General features: G+C 32.9%; 1 protein-coding gene across 2 annotated transcripts in view; it reads right to left on the reverse strand.

The window, feature by feature from the left end:
• Window positions 1-13,685, reverse strand: part of LOC148597568 (protogenin-like) — a 40,230-nt gene that overhangs the window by 26,272 nt on the left and 273 nt on the right. For both annotated transcript variants that reach the window (XM_088562857.1, XM_088562856.1), the window contains exon 2: window positions 4,225-4,560. In XM_088562857.1, the coding sequence (XP_088418983.1) occupies window positions 4,225-4,560 (336 nt within the window). The remainder of the gene's footprint in view (window positions 1-4,224; window positions 4,561-13,685) is intronic.

A 13,685-nucleotide genomic window follows, 5' to 3' on the forward strand; every position in this document is an offset into this window, starting at 1 on the left:
AATGAAAACTTGTCCAGACAAGGACTTAATAAAATCCAGAAATTCATAGATCAACCTAAGAAGGTCGCACGCGCAGCCCCTCTTTTTCAGCACAAATTCATGGTATGCCAATGGAATGAACAATGTTGGCCTCTTTCAGACACGAATGGTTACAGCCACAACCACAAAATTAATCAAAGCCTTTCTTTGGAGATCCAATAACTTATAGTCAAGTTACATATATTATCAAGACAACAGGAAATTTCTTTTTTAAATCATAACTGCCAAAATTAATCCAAGCCGTTCTTTTGTGGTACAGCATCTTGTCATACAATATCAAAGAGATCCAATAACTTACATCAAGGGTATTGTATGGACATCATGAAAACGTTTATTTCTAGGTGGTTCAAATAAAAAAAAAAACAACATGTCAATCCCAGCCTTTAATCTGTTTATACTAATCCGTATTTTTTACTGTATTCTATGGAAATGATCTTTAAAATCCAGAACTTCGTGAAATTTTAACACAGGTACTGTGAAAATATTAACAACCTGTAAAGCATAATTTGCAGTCATAATTCGTAGAAAATATAGAGAATCCATATAAGTAAACAGTGTGGTGGTATGCAGTATTAATTCATCCAATCACTTATACTTAAGTTGTGTGTAAATTAAATTGTCTGTAGAAGCTGGAAGACAAAGGCAGCAAGATACTATTATATGACACTAAAAGAAATTAGCAAGTAGACCCTATGGACCGAGTCCCAAATTTGCGCTGTCTTCTGACAATTACCCGTTTACTTCATTTTACAAACCGATTTTATGACGTTGCAGCTAAAAACGATCATGATGGCGCCCACAGGGATGGGAAATTCAAATTCTCATATTATAAATAGTGATTAATTAATTAAGAAAAGGAAATTAGTTTTTAAAAATTTATTTTACACGAACAATTAACATATATTGATTTTCAATATTTATGACATGCACAATAACATGGTCTTCTCCTTTAATGAAAAAAAAGTGTTACACTGTATTTGATATCCCTTAGGAGCCTCATCCTCTTGGCATGATTTCAGCCAACAGCTGACCCCTATATAAAGAAGAAAATAGTCCCTTTATCCTGATGTATTTTACCCTTAGCTCAATTACTTTTTTCAAAACTCAAGGAAAATTTTCTTTCAAAAAAATCAAATAAAAGATTTTCGAAAATAATTACTCAATAAGTTTCTTCATAATCTCTAACTGATGTAAATGCCCTGAGCTGACCTTTCTGAAAGGTCACAAGCCAGTGTGTTATTGGGGCACATACAGGAGATATATCATTAACCCTTAATAAATATTTGTCCATTATAATACAATAATCATTTAAGAGTTATAAAAGCAGTAAAGTGAAAAGGAATTAAAAACTTTAACCGTGATTATTTCTATGATGGTTGCGATTAAATGTTCAACTGACTTTAATAATCAGTATCGATTTTACACAGCCACATTTTAAATAAAAACTGTGAATTGAGGAATTTAAAATCTTTGGATTAAACTATTCAGGCCTATAGTGTTTATCATACAACAAACAAGGTTGAATTCCTTTACTGGATAAACATTGAAATCCCTGTCCATAAAGAGTATAGGTTACATCACTAAGGCCATGTGTAATGAATAATCTGGTTTCCAAACTAGAGAGTGAAGTTCACATCATTTAGGCCTTGTGTAATAAATTATCTGATTTCAGTGATCACTGAGGCCCAGAGTAATTAATAGTTAGTATCCTTCAAACATTCTTAACTACAAAGTTTGTTAACATCATCTAAGGCCAAAATTACTCTAGATATAAAATATATTGAGACAAATACTAAGTTTTCAGACTGTCCATAGAGTTATTTAATACGACCAAGGACCAAACTCAGTGCTTGCTTTCAAGTCCCAGCAGGTAGCTCCTGTGCTAAGGAAATGATGTGAAGTCTTCATTGTTATGGACTGTAATAAGGTGTAGTTTTCCAGTGATAGTGTGAAAGTTCTTTAAATCATGGACACCAATTTTCGAGGAATAAGGAAGAAACACAAGTTCTTTGTTTCTTGAATTTGTGGTTTTGAGCTTTTCTGTAAACACATCAATGGCAATCTATTTTTCCTTAGGAACCAAATTTCATGTTTTGACTTACCCACAAAAACCACAAAAATTTGTACCCCACTAACAATAGTACTTTCACAGAGATTCACATCTCTAAAAAATGTTCAAGAATAGCACAGAGAACTTAATGAATTATTTGGGTCACCTTTGCAACTCATGACCACAAAATTGAGGAATGATGACCAGGCTGTAAATGGCCTGAGAGAAATAAAACTTTCTGTCCATTTTGATCATATTCAACAAATAATGATGTATCAAACTTGAAGTAAAATGTCAATGAATACTAAAATTCTATCTGTACAAACCCCAATACTGGCTTTACATTCTGCCAAAATTAAATCTCTTTTTAAGTAGCAGTATTTGTAAGAACCATGCAAAGTCTGTAAAATGTGATACACCAAAAAAAAGGATACATATTTTTATTTTTTGGTATTAAGTTGATACATACAAAACTGTAGGTCTATATGATATATATAAAGTGTGTAATTATTCATTCCAATCTGTCTGCTCTTAGGAGATAATCCACATAAAAAATCCATTATTTTCTATTGTATTTTAGTGTCATTTTCAGAGTTATCTCCCTTAATTTTGAATTCTACAGTACATTCTACGTAATTTTTTTCTCCTATGAACAAGGGTTATATGAAAAACCACGTTACTTTCTGTTTACTAAGACATTTTAAACAAAATATCAAAAATAAAAATATGTAGGCTTTCTAACCATGAATCACATTTTGCATGATTCTTATGTGGAGTGCTACTTACATTTGTAATTAAAATTCAATTGATTTAAATTTCCAGGGATGATCAATTGTTTTTCCAAAATCAACTGTCCATTTTTAAAATTTTTTTTACACTTCCTGTCTTTGGAGACAAATAGGAAGTTATTTTAAGAAAATGTTTATCAAGGTTTCTGTAACTAGTGGTGTGTCAAACATTGGGAACACTGAGTTATCGGTCATTTTGGGAGCTTCAATTCGATGATCGATATTAAGATACTAAGATTGATTCGTTCATGTCTGAAAAAAATATGAAGATTCTGTCTTTAACCTTCTTTTCAAAGCCATCTTTTCTCTTGTCTGACCTTTTTATCTTCATTTGACAATTTTGTTATATTTTTAACCTTAACATTGGACAATTTGTTGTCTGTAGGCCAGGGATGGGCTAAAACGATACCTTACATGTCAATTTACTTCCAAACGATACTATTACTTTCGATATAATACGATACATATTTACCTCTTGTGATTTTACTATACTTAATTTTTTTCATTGTACTATTTCAGGTCTTTTAGTAGATTTCTCTGTAGAAGACTACCTACGTATTAAAATTTGAAAATTTACTGATTTCAAATAAAAAACTTCCATCTGTCATCATTTAGTATAATTCTAACCTATGTGTTGAAGATTTCTCATGGGGATCTACCAAAAATAATTACTTCTGGTCCCCAGGATGTACAAAATGTACCTATTCAGAAACCTGGTAAGTTGCACCATGTACCAAAATAAAAAAAAAAGTCTTTCAGTATCTCAGGGGAATCACTTTACCTCTGAAGTGGACAGGCCTTAAGTTAACATGTGGTTTTATTGATGTTGATTTCACATATATACATAAGATATGCAGTATTGAAGGGTTATCCTAATCAAACTCGCACACACCAATCGTTGGTGATGATAGATCAGGAAATTTTGATAGATTCCCAACACTAATAATAACAAGTGGATATGTTGAATAAGCTAAAGAGACAACAACCCCAATAGGATTAGTACATCATTTTTACAAAGTCTTCTAGTTTATAATTTTCCCATTAGGCAAAAATTTGATGTTTGTTTCCTGTTACCTGACCTACATTCACTCTATACATGTACATGTGTATGTACATGTACCTGGAAACAAATCTGCTGACCTGGATTCATTCTGACCGAAATTCAAGAAAAAAATATTTCTGGTACCAAGTTTGTTCCAAAATTCCTGAAATAGTTTGTATCCCGTTACATGCAGGTTTGCAGTATCAATAAAATGGTTGCTCCCAGCCATACTGTAGCATAGTACAGTAGATGGCCCATTTAAATTTGAGATTCAGTCAATGCTGTGTACACTTAAGTATACTTACTTGCAACTTGAACTTTGACCCGTCTTGCTATAATGCTGCCTATTCTGTTGTTCACAATACATTCATACAATCCCTCATCAGAGATTCCTTTCTTCTTCTTGTGCCAGACTCGCTTAAAATACAATGAGCCATTCTGGACCTTCTGAATACGATTGTCAATATTTAAAACCTCTCCATTCTTTCTCCATGAAACCGTTGGTGTTCCGAACTCAGATGATTTCACCTCTACGGAACAATTTAACAAAAGTTTACCATTTTTCTGAGCCACCACACGGTGGCTGTCGTAACTACTCACAGCTATACCAGTTGGAAGTGACCCATCTTGACCCGTATTCCCTACAAAAAAATATAATTTTTCATTTATGGAATAGCAGATTTACCTATTACGGTGTTTTCAATTAAATTTCTAGTTATTAATTAAAACCGTAAATTTAATGAATGGACAAAGATGTTTTTATATCAAGAGCAGAACATTCAATAAGTTTTAAGTGAACTGGTGAAAAGAGAAGTTGAGACAGCTACAGGTGAGCACCAAAGGCGCAAATCATTTGGGACGAGGTGTGGTGAGGTCAGTAATGGGTAAATCTTAACATTGATCAACGTCAACAACAAAACATAACTGTGTAATAGAAAGCTTTATTTTTGGATTAGTATGAAACAATAAGGACCTTTTTGAGCACAAACTGTCAGTACAAACGATGTTGCCATATTTTTTTCGTATTTATTTTTTTGGGCTAGCAGTGTTTGAACCAGCAATTTCCAGTTTTCCAACCGTCCAAATTTTGCCGGTCATAAGTCTAAATGTTATTGTTCCATTAGATTATTACTCAATTTTGTTTAATGTAGATTGTTTATAGACATTTATCCAGTTTGTAACTTTTTTTAAGCATTTGAAACAATAGTTAAATTAGTTTAGCACAAAAGAATTATGTCTGTTTCCCTAATTTATCTTAGATATTCGATGGCCATTTTTGCTCAAGCACTGCTAAAGTGTCTCCATTAACTGAATATAAAATGCTTTCAAAAAAATAAAATAATTCTGTACCTACCTTCCCTATTTTGTTCTTGCTAGTAGCAGACAATTAACTACAATTTTTGTTATAATAGTTTACCAAGAACTATTCCAAATTAAGAAATGGTACAAATGTAAATACATTTTAAACAAGAAAGAAAGTTCAGCATATACAAATGTAAATGTACAATATTATAGTACAGGTATTATTATTGTGTAAGGTTTTCCATTTTGGCTTAGTCATTGGTCTGAGGCTTGGCCGAAGTCCAATATTGCTAGCTGAGGACAAATAACTCAACCAATATGGAAAACCTTATGCAATAATACCTTTGCTGACCAACTTTGTCCAAAACATCATATTGGCCTAGGCCAATATGACGTATTGGACGGGATAAAGCCATATTGGACAGCTAAATCCTGTATTGCCACATTTTGCAGTGTTCTAAGATAAGATTTTTTGGTCAACTTGACCTACCACAGGTATGTGGCCTTCAAAAAGTGACTTACCCAGACTTTCAATGAACTTACCCACATTGAAAGTAACATTTCAAAGACAAAATATGTGTCATATGATTTTGTAACAAGTGCAATAATTTCTAAGAAGCAGAGAATGTGATGTATTTTTACTGTCTGATTCTTATAAATGAATGCACTTAGATAACAAAGCCATGACAATTTTGATTCTTCATTTATTTATCTTCAGGCTCATGTTCAACATGTTTTCATGGCGAAGATAAACTATCCGTATGTTCAAAATTATGAATTTTGAAATCCAGATTTTCTTATTGTACCGGTTTTGGATTGAAAATTATTGTTTTTGCATCACAATCGTGTTTGACTTCATTGGAAGAAAGGAGACTTTACAGGATTGTGATGAATAAAAAAGCGAAACAAAACAATCAGTCATTTTTCTAAAGAATAAAACTTAAATTCTGCTGAAATAAACTCAGAAATAATCGCCACATGTCGGGAAAGTAAGGACTCGTTTTCAACATACCCAAACTGTAAAACCGACTTCCCCACAGGTACGAATGTAACCAATGGCTCCCAAAGGACTTTCCCGACCTGAAAACTCACTTACCACGGCTAACGGGTAATGGGAATCCTGGAACACTGTTTTGTATTCTGTATTGTATTGGTAATTTTCATCATATTTAGGCTAATATTCAAACGTTAGTCAATAATCATGATTATCTATATGTTTAAAAAAGAAAAAGAGAGAAAAAAAATATACATTCCTTTAATGCTTTTGATTGTAAACAAATGAGCAGTTTAATCAAAAACTAGAAATTATGACTAATACGAACAAATTGGCAAACAACAAACATGTACATTTTGTACAAGTAGAGAGAGTAATAGTTTCTCCATAGTAAATTAATTTTTTTTTCCCTTGTCAAAACATCCTCTAGAATGTTGTCAGAACTAAGAAAAGGTGAATAATCTACTCTTCAAGTACAGCCTGATTAGAGGTTGGGAAGGACATTTTTTAGAAAGGCCCATAGGTTAAAACACAGCATCATTTTCCTTAAAGCCGCATTAGCTGTCATTTTCATAATTTTTTGTTTCTGTTGAAATATATCTTGTATATATCTTTTATATATAAATTGTACTTTCCCTGAATAACCTCATTTGATATCCACAAATAAAATGCATTAAATACATGAAATAGATGTCAATATATTTATTGTCTTGCAAAACAAAAAACCAACCTAGTATGCCTGTGACTTTTGGTGACCTTAATCTTTGCATATGCTGTAAGGGTCGCTTCTTTAATAACAAATCTGATTGCAAAGTGAAAGGGATTATTCAACGGTAAGGAAGACCGGTGGACTCAAGCCGTAAAAGAAAAAGGTCTGAATATAACACTAGGATCCTTTTGAAATTTACCTATTGTGGTATAATGTGGCTCAAATATGGTCATTATTTATTTGAAAACTAATCAAGAAGTAGATGAAATAAAATGAAAACACTGTGTTCTAGGATTTTTCAGAAATTGAGGTTTCCTCGGGAAAAATCCATATAAAATCAACTTTCCCACAGTCAATGACCGCTTTCCTAACAAAACAAATCCTTACAGCGCATGAAGTTTTCAACTTGCCACGGGAAAGTATAACTAAGTACCTAACTTTTCCTGACTTAAATTTCACTTGCCCCGGATAACGGGAAATAGAAATCCTAGAACACTGAAACATGACATGTGCTTACCTGTGTATCCCTTATTGTTTTATTTTTACAAAGCTTAAAGTATTTTTAACCCAGGTGAATGTCCTGTAGGCAATCTTTGGAAGTAATGGTGAAAAAAAAATAAGATCACAGCTATCGATCTTCTCTGATTAAAAAAAACGTCGTTTTCACAATATTAATATTAATGTAATTTAATTTGATCTGTTTAAGGCTTTTTATGGGTTATTTCTCTTCTGAGCAAGATATGTTATTGTCCATAGACTACGTGTAACTTGGTACCATGACATTGTTAACGTCGATTGGTCCACAGTCTGCAATTACATTAATTCCAAACTATAAATCAGGGGTTTCATTATTTTTTTGCAATGCAGGTACCTTTGGTTTTGTAGGAGGTACTTTTCATCATATTGTTAAATAAAAATGTATGAAATTTTTAAATTCTGGAAGTACCTTTCAGTAGTTTAGAAGGGTAAAAAGTACCTGGTACCACCTCTTAATGAAAGGCCTGATAAATAAGGCTCTGGTGATGGGACAGATTATCATTATAAGAGAATAAATTATAATGAATTCTTTTTAGTTTTTTACCAAGTTATACTTATAAAAATAACTTTGTGACAGCTTACACTTGCTAGTATAACATGAATTGGTTTACTCATGTACATGTATGTACATAAACTATAAAAGTTGGTTCCATGTATTTAGCAATTTGGTCAATAAAATGCTTTGCAGAGCACAATAGATAAGCCCACAGAGGTGGAAACCTTAACAGATGGGGTAAATATGGACACAAAATTCAAGCTTGATACAGCTCTGAATTTGATTGTAATTAAATATTTGAAATTAAATACATAATATAACAATCAAAAAGAAGCTTACATTAAAAAAAAAAAACGAACAACAATTCATTGGTGAGCACTGCCTAAGGGTTTAGAGTTACATGTATAATCCAAAAACATAAAGTACTTCATCTTTATACAAATAATGTCTCGTTCATTGCAACTCATACAAAAGCGCGAAAATTGATAAAAAATCGAAAGGAAGCTCACATCCACAGAATGAAACAATTCACCAGTTTCACATAAATTAGTACTGCATTTTGGAATAATGCGAACCATGAACAACGGACGGACCATAAAAAAATGAAAACAATCCTTAAATCATTGAATTTAGATTACAATTAAAATTTAAATATTTCAATCCACCAAAAAATCTTAATAATGGTATTAATGAACGATATTATATACGGTGAGGGCATAACTTTTGTAGGTTTTGAACTGGTCTGGAGTTGGTAGGTCAGTAATCTGCTATTAGTCCTTTGTTTGAGCATTTGTGTAACATTTAATTTGTTTCTTTTTCATGTTTTAACAAAGGACTGACCTTTTTTCAATGACTTTTACAAGTACATGTGTTTGTGTAATAGTGGCCAGATTTAAAAGGGGTGAGGATCATGATCACACCAAAGCAATTGAACCCTGCCACATTTTTTGCATCTGTCCTAAGTCAGGAATTCTAGCCCCTATATGTATTGCTTTGTTTTCACTTTCAGTTTACTTTTATGCAGGGTTCTCAATAAGTTTTTAGGTACGTGGCACCATTGCGGGCCCTCAGGCCCGAACCGAGAGCTGAATTGATTCTAATACTTCCTATATAAGAAATCTGTGATACAGAATCAGTACAGGGTTCGACATTAACGGTTGCCCGATTGCCCGGGGCAAGTAAATCACCGGTCTGGGCAAGTAAAAACGACATAAAAGTTGCCCAACTGGGCAAGTGAAAAAAATATGTGCCCAAATTACATTATTTCTGATGATCGCAGCTCTAAAACATAGAAAATTACTTCTGTATAGTTCGCCGTTCTTCCCAACCTTGCTGACCTAGATTATCATTGGATAGTTTTCTGATTTTCCCTTTGCCAAAAATAGATCGTATGATATTAATGTCGACCAATCGGATGCGTCCAATTGTACATCTATTTTCATTATCCAATTGAACATCGCGATTTATTTATGGAATTTCTTACTTTGGACAACTGTAAGAAATCTGTATCGAAAACTTCGAAAATATGAGAGAAAAAGAGAAATAAAATTCTATTGAAGATAGTTATTGTTGTCCATTTGTTAAACTAAAGATGTGAAATAAAAACTCCTCACATGAATACTTGTAATTTCTTTGCTTCTGGTTTTACCCCTTATTCCCGCAAAAAATATGACGGCTTTTCGATTTATTTGGCTTGCAATTAATCAGTTCTCCCCAAGTGTCGAGGGAGTAAGCATGGCCAAGCAGGGGACACTTGACTGTTTTGGGGTAACTGGGGTCCCTGAAAATAGTATACTCAACAATGTTGATTGATCATGGTGTCTAACTCTATGTATCACTGTAATCGAATCTTAGAATGGTCAATTTATGTTAAACCACTGTCATCTGCATTATAGTTGAACAGTTTCTTGCCATCCACGTCTTATTAAACAAGGGTTTCTGGTTTAAACACTATATAGTGACACAAAGTTCCGGGCAAGTATTTCAATATTTCGGGCAAGTGAATCACATATGTCACTTGCCCGACTGGACAAGTGAATATAAAAGTTAACGTCGAACCCTGCAGTACTGCATTTGAAAAAAAAAAAAAACAGATCACGTCAATTACAAAAGCACCAAATTAACCACAATTTAAGTTTTTTTTTATTTCTAGTACTGATCATGACAAAAACAAAAATTAAGTTATCAAGGAAACTAATCTGCATTCAATAAACACCACAATCGAAGGTTTCTGACGCAATTTTTTATGCATGAAATGTGAAATAACCAAAAATTTATTTTATAATTTATTTTTTTTACCAACAAAATAGCCGGCGCAAATGTCAAAGTAAACCACAAAATCGCTGGTTGCCGACACTTATTGAGAACCCTGTTTATGTTGCTGGAATATTTGGAGACAGCTTAAAATGTTTTCTGCTGTAACTGTGATTAATGTTTTGGAGCCAGCTGCAGCCTGCTCTGAGGTGCAAGGGTTTTCTCATCAATCATTAAAGACTCATGGTTGGCCTTGAGGTTACATTTTTCATCCCGCTGTGACTGCGTGTCTATTTAACATTTTCACCATATCCATTTTCATTATATACAGGTAGTACTACATGTGCATGCATATAGTAAACCATGACCTAATCTAGGCATTCATGACAAGAAGTTTTAGTAAATTCTGTTTGTAAAAAAACAGTATTGACATCTCCCCATTAAGGCCAAAAAAAATACTGTGTTCGTATCACCCCTCTAAAATTTTGTAGGGTTGGTGGGTAGGTATTCTAAATTTTTTTCTTTAATTTTAAAATGAAATAAGTGTGAAACTTAACTCAGAATACAATAAAAGCCAAATTTGCAAAGATTAAATATGCAATAGACTTAGTCTATGGGCAAGGGGACACTAACGTGTGTTTACAATCAATTCTTAATGTAAACAACCAGTATTTCTAACTCTTTGCTTTTTGCGTTCTAGTACAGAAAAAAAACTTTAGTTTTATTCTCTTCTTTTATTCTGCAAGACAGTCGGCAGGTCTTTTATTATTTTTTTTCAAAATCACAAAAACAAACTTTTGGGTACAGGGACGTCTGAAGGAGGGTCAGTAGGATGACTGGAAACATTACAATTTTGTTTAAGCCGAATCAATTACAAAAAACTTCTCCCTGTCAAAGAGAAATAGGAGAAGTGTGAAAAAATGGAGAAGTTTTTGCACATATCTCCCTCTAGATTAGGCTCAAGGTAAACTACATTTGTATATATACATGTGCATGTACATGCATACAAATGTATTTTCCAATTTAATATCACTACTTAGTGAAATATTTTAATTTTCTTTTATTGTTTTGCCTACCTGCCTGTTCCCCACATGGAAGCCCCAGAGGGCAAGAGGTCATAGAATACACATCTGTGGCTAGTGAGTGGGAGGTCAACAACCTCAATGTATCTGATTGGCCATTGATGACCAGAGGTCAGTCTAAGGTCAGAGTCAGCCAATAATTGCATAATGGACAATCCCATTCATTCAAGTAACCTTTTCACATCTCCTATTTTAAGCCCTTGGTGGTGTGAAGTGGAAAGTGATTTGTATTGAATTATGAATGTTTTCAATTTCAGTGTTTGAGTTCAACAAGAATTTTTTTATGATATGCAAAGTAATAATTGAGAAAATAATTCAAAGACGGTATTAACTGTTCAAAACATATATTTCAGAAAATAAACCATGAAGGAAGAATGCAATGAAAATCCCAAAGGATCAAGACAAAACAATGTGACCTTTGTCATTTCTGGTTTAAAACCCAATTCCAAAATTGGACTAAGAAAAATACAAAAAAAATAAATAAAAAAAAACCAGATTTTGATACCAATTTAATTCATTGCACAAAAAAAAAATTATAATAAAATACACCAGATATTTCCTGTTGAGCCCTCTACATTTGTGGACCAATGTGGACATACAGTACATGCACGATTCATAATGGACATCATTTTTTTATGGTGGATAGACTATGCACTTTTGACACACAATTTGCTGTCATTTTTAACACACCCAATTTAAACAACAATCAGTACTATTTTTTGTTGACAACATGATAACCGATTATGACTAATTCCTGACAATATGCACATCTCCATATGGTAATCTAACACTCCAATGATTTTCATAACAATCCTGCATTATGCCTGCAAGTTGATAAGTTGTGGAGAATGCATCATACCAAGTTTTGCTGAAAAATGCACAAGTTTCAACAGTCATCATTCAATTTTTGTTCAAACATAAATTCTAGAGCACCACTCCATATGGTAATTTAATGCCCATTAAGTTTCATAACAATCCTGCATGACGTTGAGGAGGAGTTGTAGAGAAAAATGCTTTAGTCCAACAGATGTCATTTTTTACAATTTTTCCCAAACATAAACTTCTGACAATATGCACATCTCCTTTCATGATAATCTGACACTTTATTGAAATTCAATACAATCCTGCAAGTCGTTAAGGAGGAGTTTTAAAGTACATTTGTACATGTCCAGGTTTACCATGCAAAAATGTTCAGTAAAATTTTGCATGTGGAGTTATGGACATTCATACATTCAGTTCTTCAACTCCCAACATACATGTGCACAGTTTTCAACCATCTACATCTTTTACATGTACAAATGCACATGTTTTACCGAATGTACCTACACATATTCAGATACAATACAGATCCCCAAAAATGTTTTGTGTAGCTGTTTAAATTTGAAAACAATATACCATCACAAATACATGTACATTGTACATATTCCTCCTATCTACATATACAATGTATGTATAGGGAATCCACTCAGTGCCACATTATCTTATGTAGCCATTTTCTATCTATATTATGTACATTTGTTGCAATATTCTTCTGTAGCCATTTTCTATATATCATATGTACATTCAATGCAATATTCTTCTGTCGCCATTTCCTATATATCTTATGTACATTCATTGCAATATTCTTCTGTAGCTATTTCCTATATATCTTATGTACATTCATCACAATATTCTTCTGTAGCCATTTTCTATTTGATGAGCATACAAATCAAACCAACAATAAAATTTAAAATTAATTGCATGCACTAGAATTTAACCTAGAGTTTAATCCCCATTCATTTATTTCATAGCTAAAAAACCATCTCAAAATGGCTTCAGAGATCAAATAGGCCATGATAATTGTGTTATGTTAGGTTGACCCTGAACTGTGTATTGGCTTCTAGACCAATCACATTGTTAGAATTCTCAATTCTGTGTTTGTATTCTTTGTTTTGGCTTAATATTTAATTCTGTATTTCTTTTTACTTGTGTCACTCTCATAAAACAGTGCCTATATCTTATATAAACAAAATCCAAATAATACAACTGGAAATCTGATGTCATAATTTCTTTCTTTAAATCCACCTCAATAAATATAATTTCACATCATAAATAGGTTAAAATGTTAATCTCACCAATAACATTAGCATGCTTACAAATAATTTCCCTTGTTTGTTCAGCTAGTATTTATCGTTCAAGATATAACGACCAAGTTGACCCCAATTTCGCCTCTAATACACTAAAACTCTGTGGCATAAATTCCAGGCGATAAAAAAATGAGAGAAAAAAACCAAAACATTGAGCCTCTTCATTGACATAAATTATTACACACTACTCCGCGTTGTGTTTCAAGTCGTGGAAAGCATAAACCATCTGTAGAGGGCCGACAACGTTTGAATCAAACCTGGTCAACC

This window comes from Perna viridis, chromosome 15 (assembly GCF_037379345.1).
Source record: "Perna viridis isolate PV_CMFRI_1.1 ecotype Kerala chromosome 15, ASM3737934v1, whole genome shotgun sequence".
In the NCBI taxonomy this organism is placed as follows: domain Eukaryota; kingdom Metazoa; phylum Mollusca; class Bivalvia; order Mytilida; family Mytilidae; genus Perna; species Perna viridis.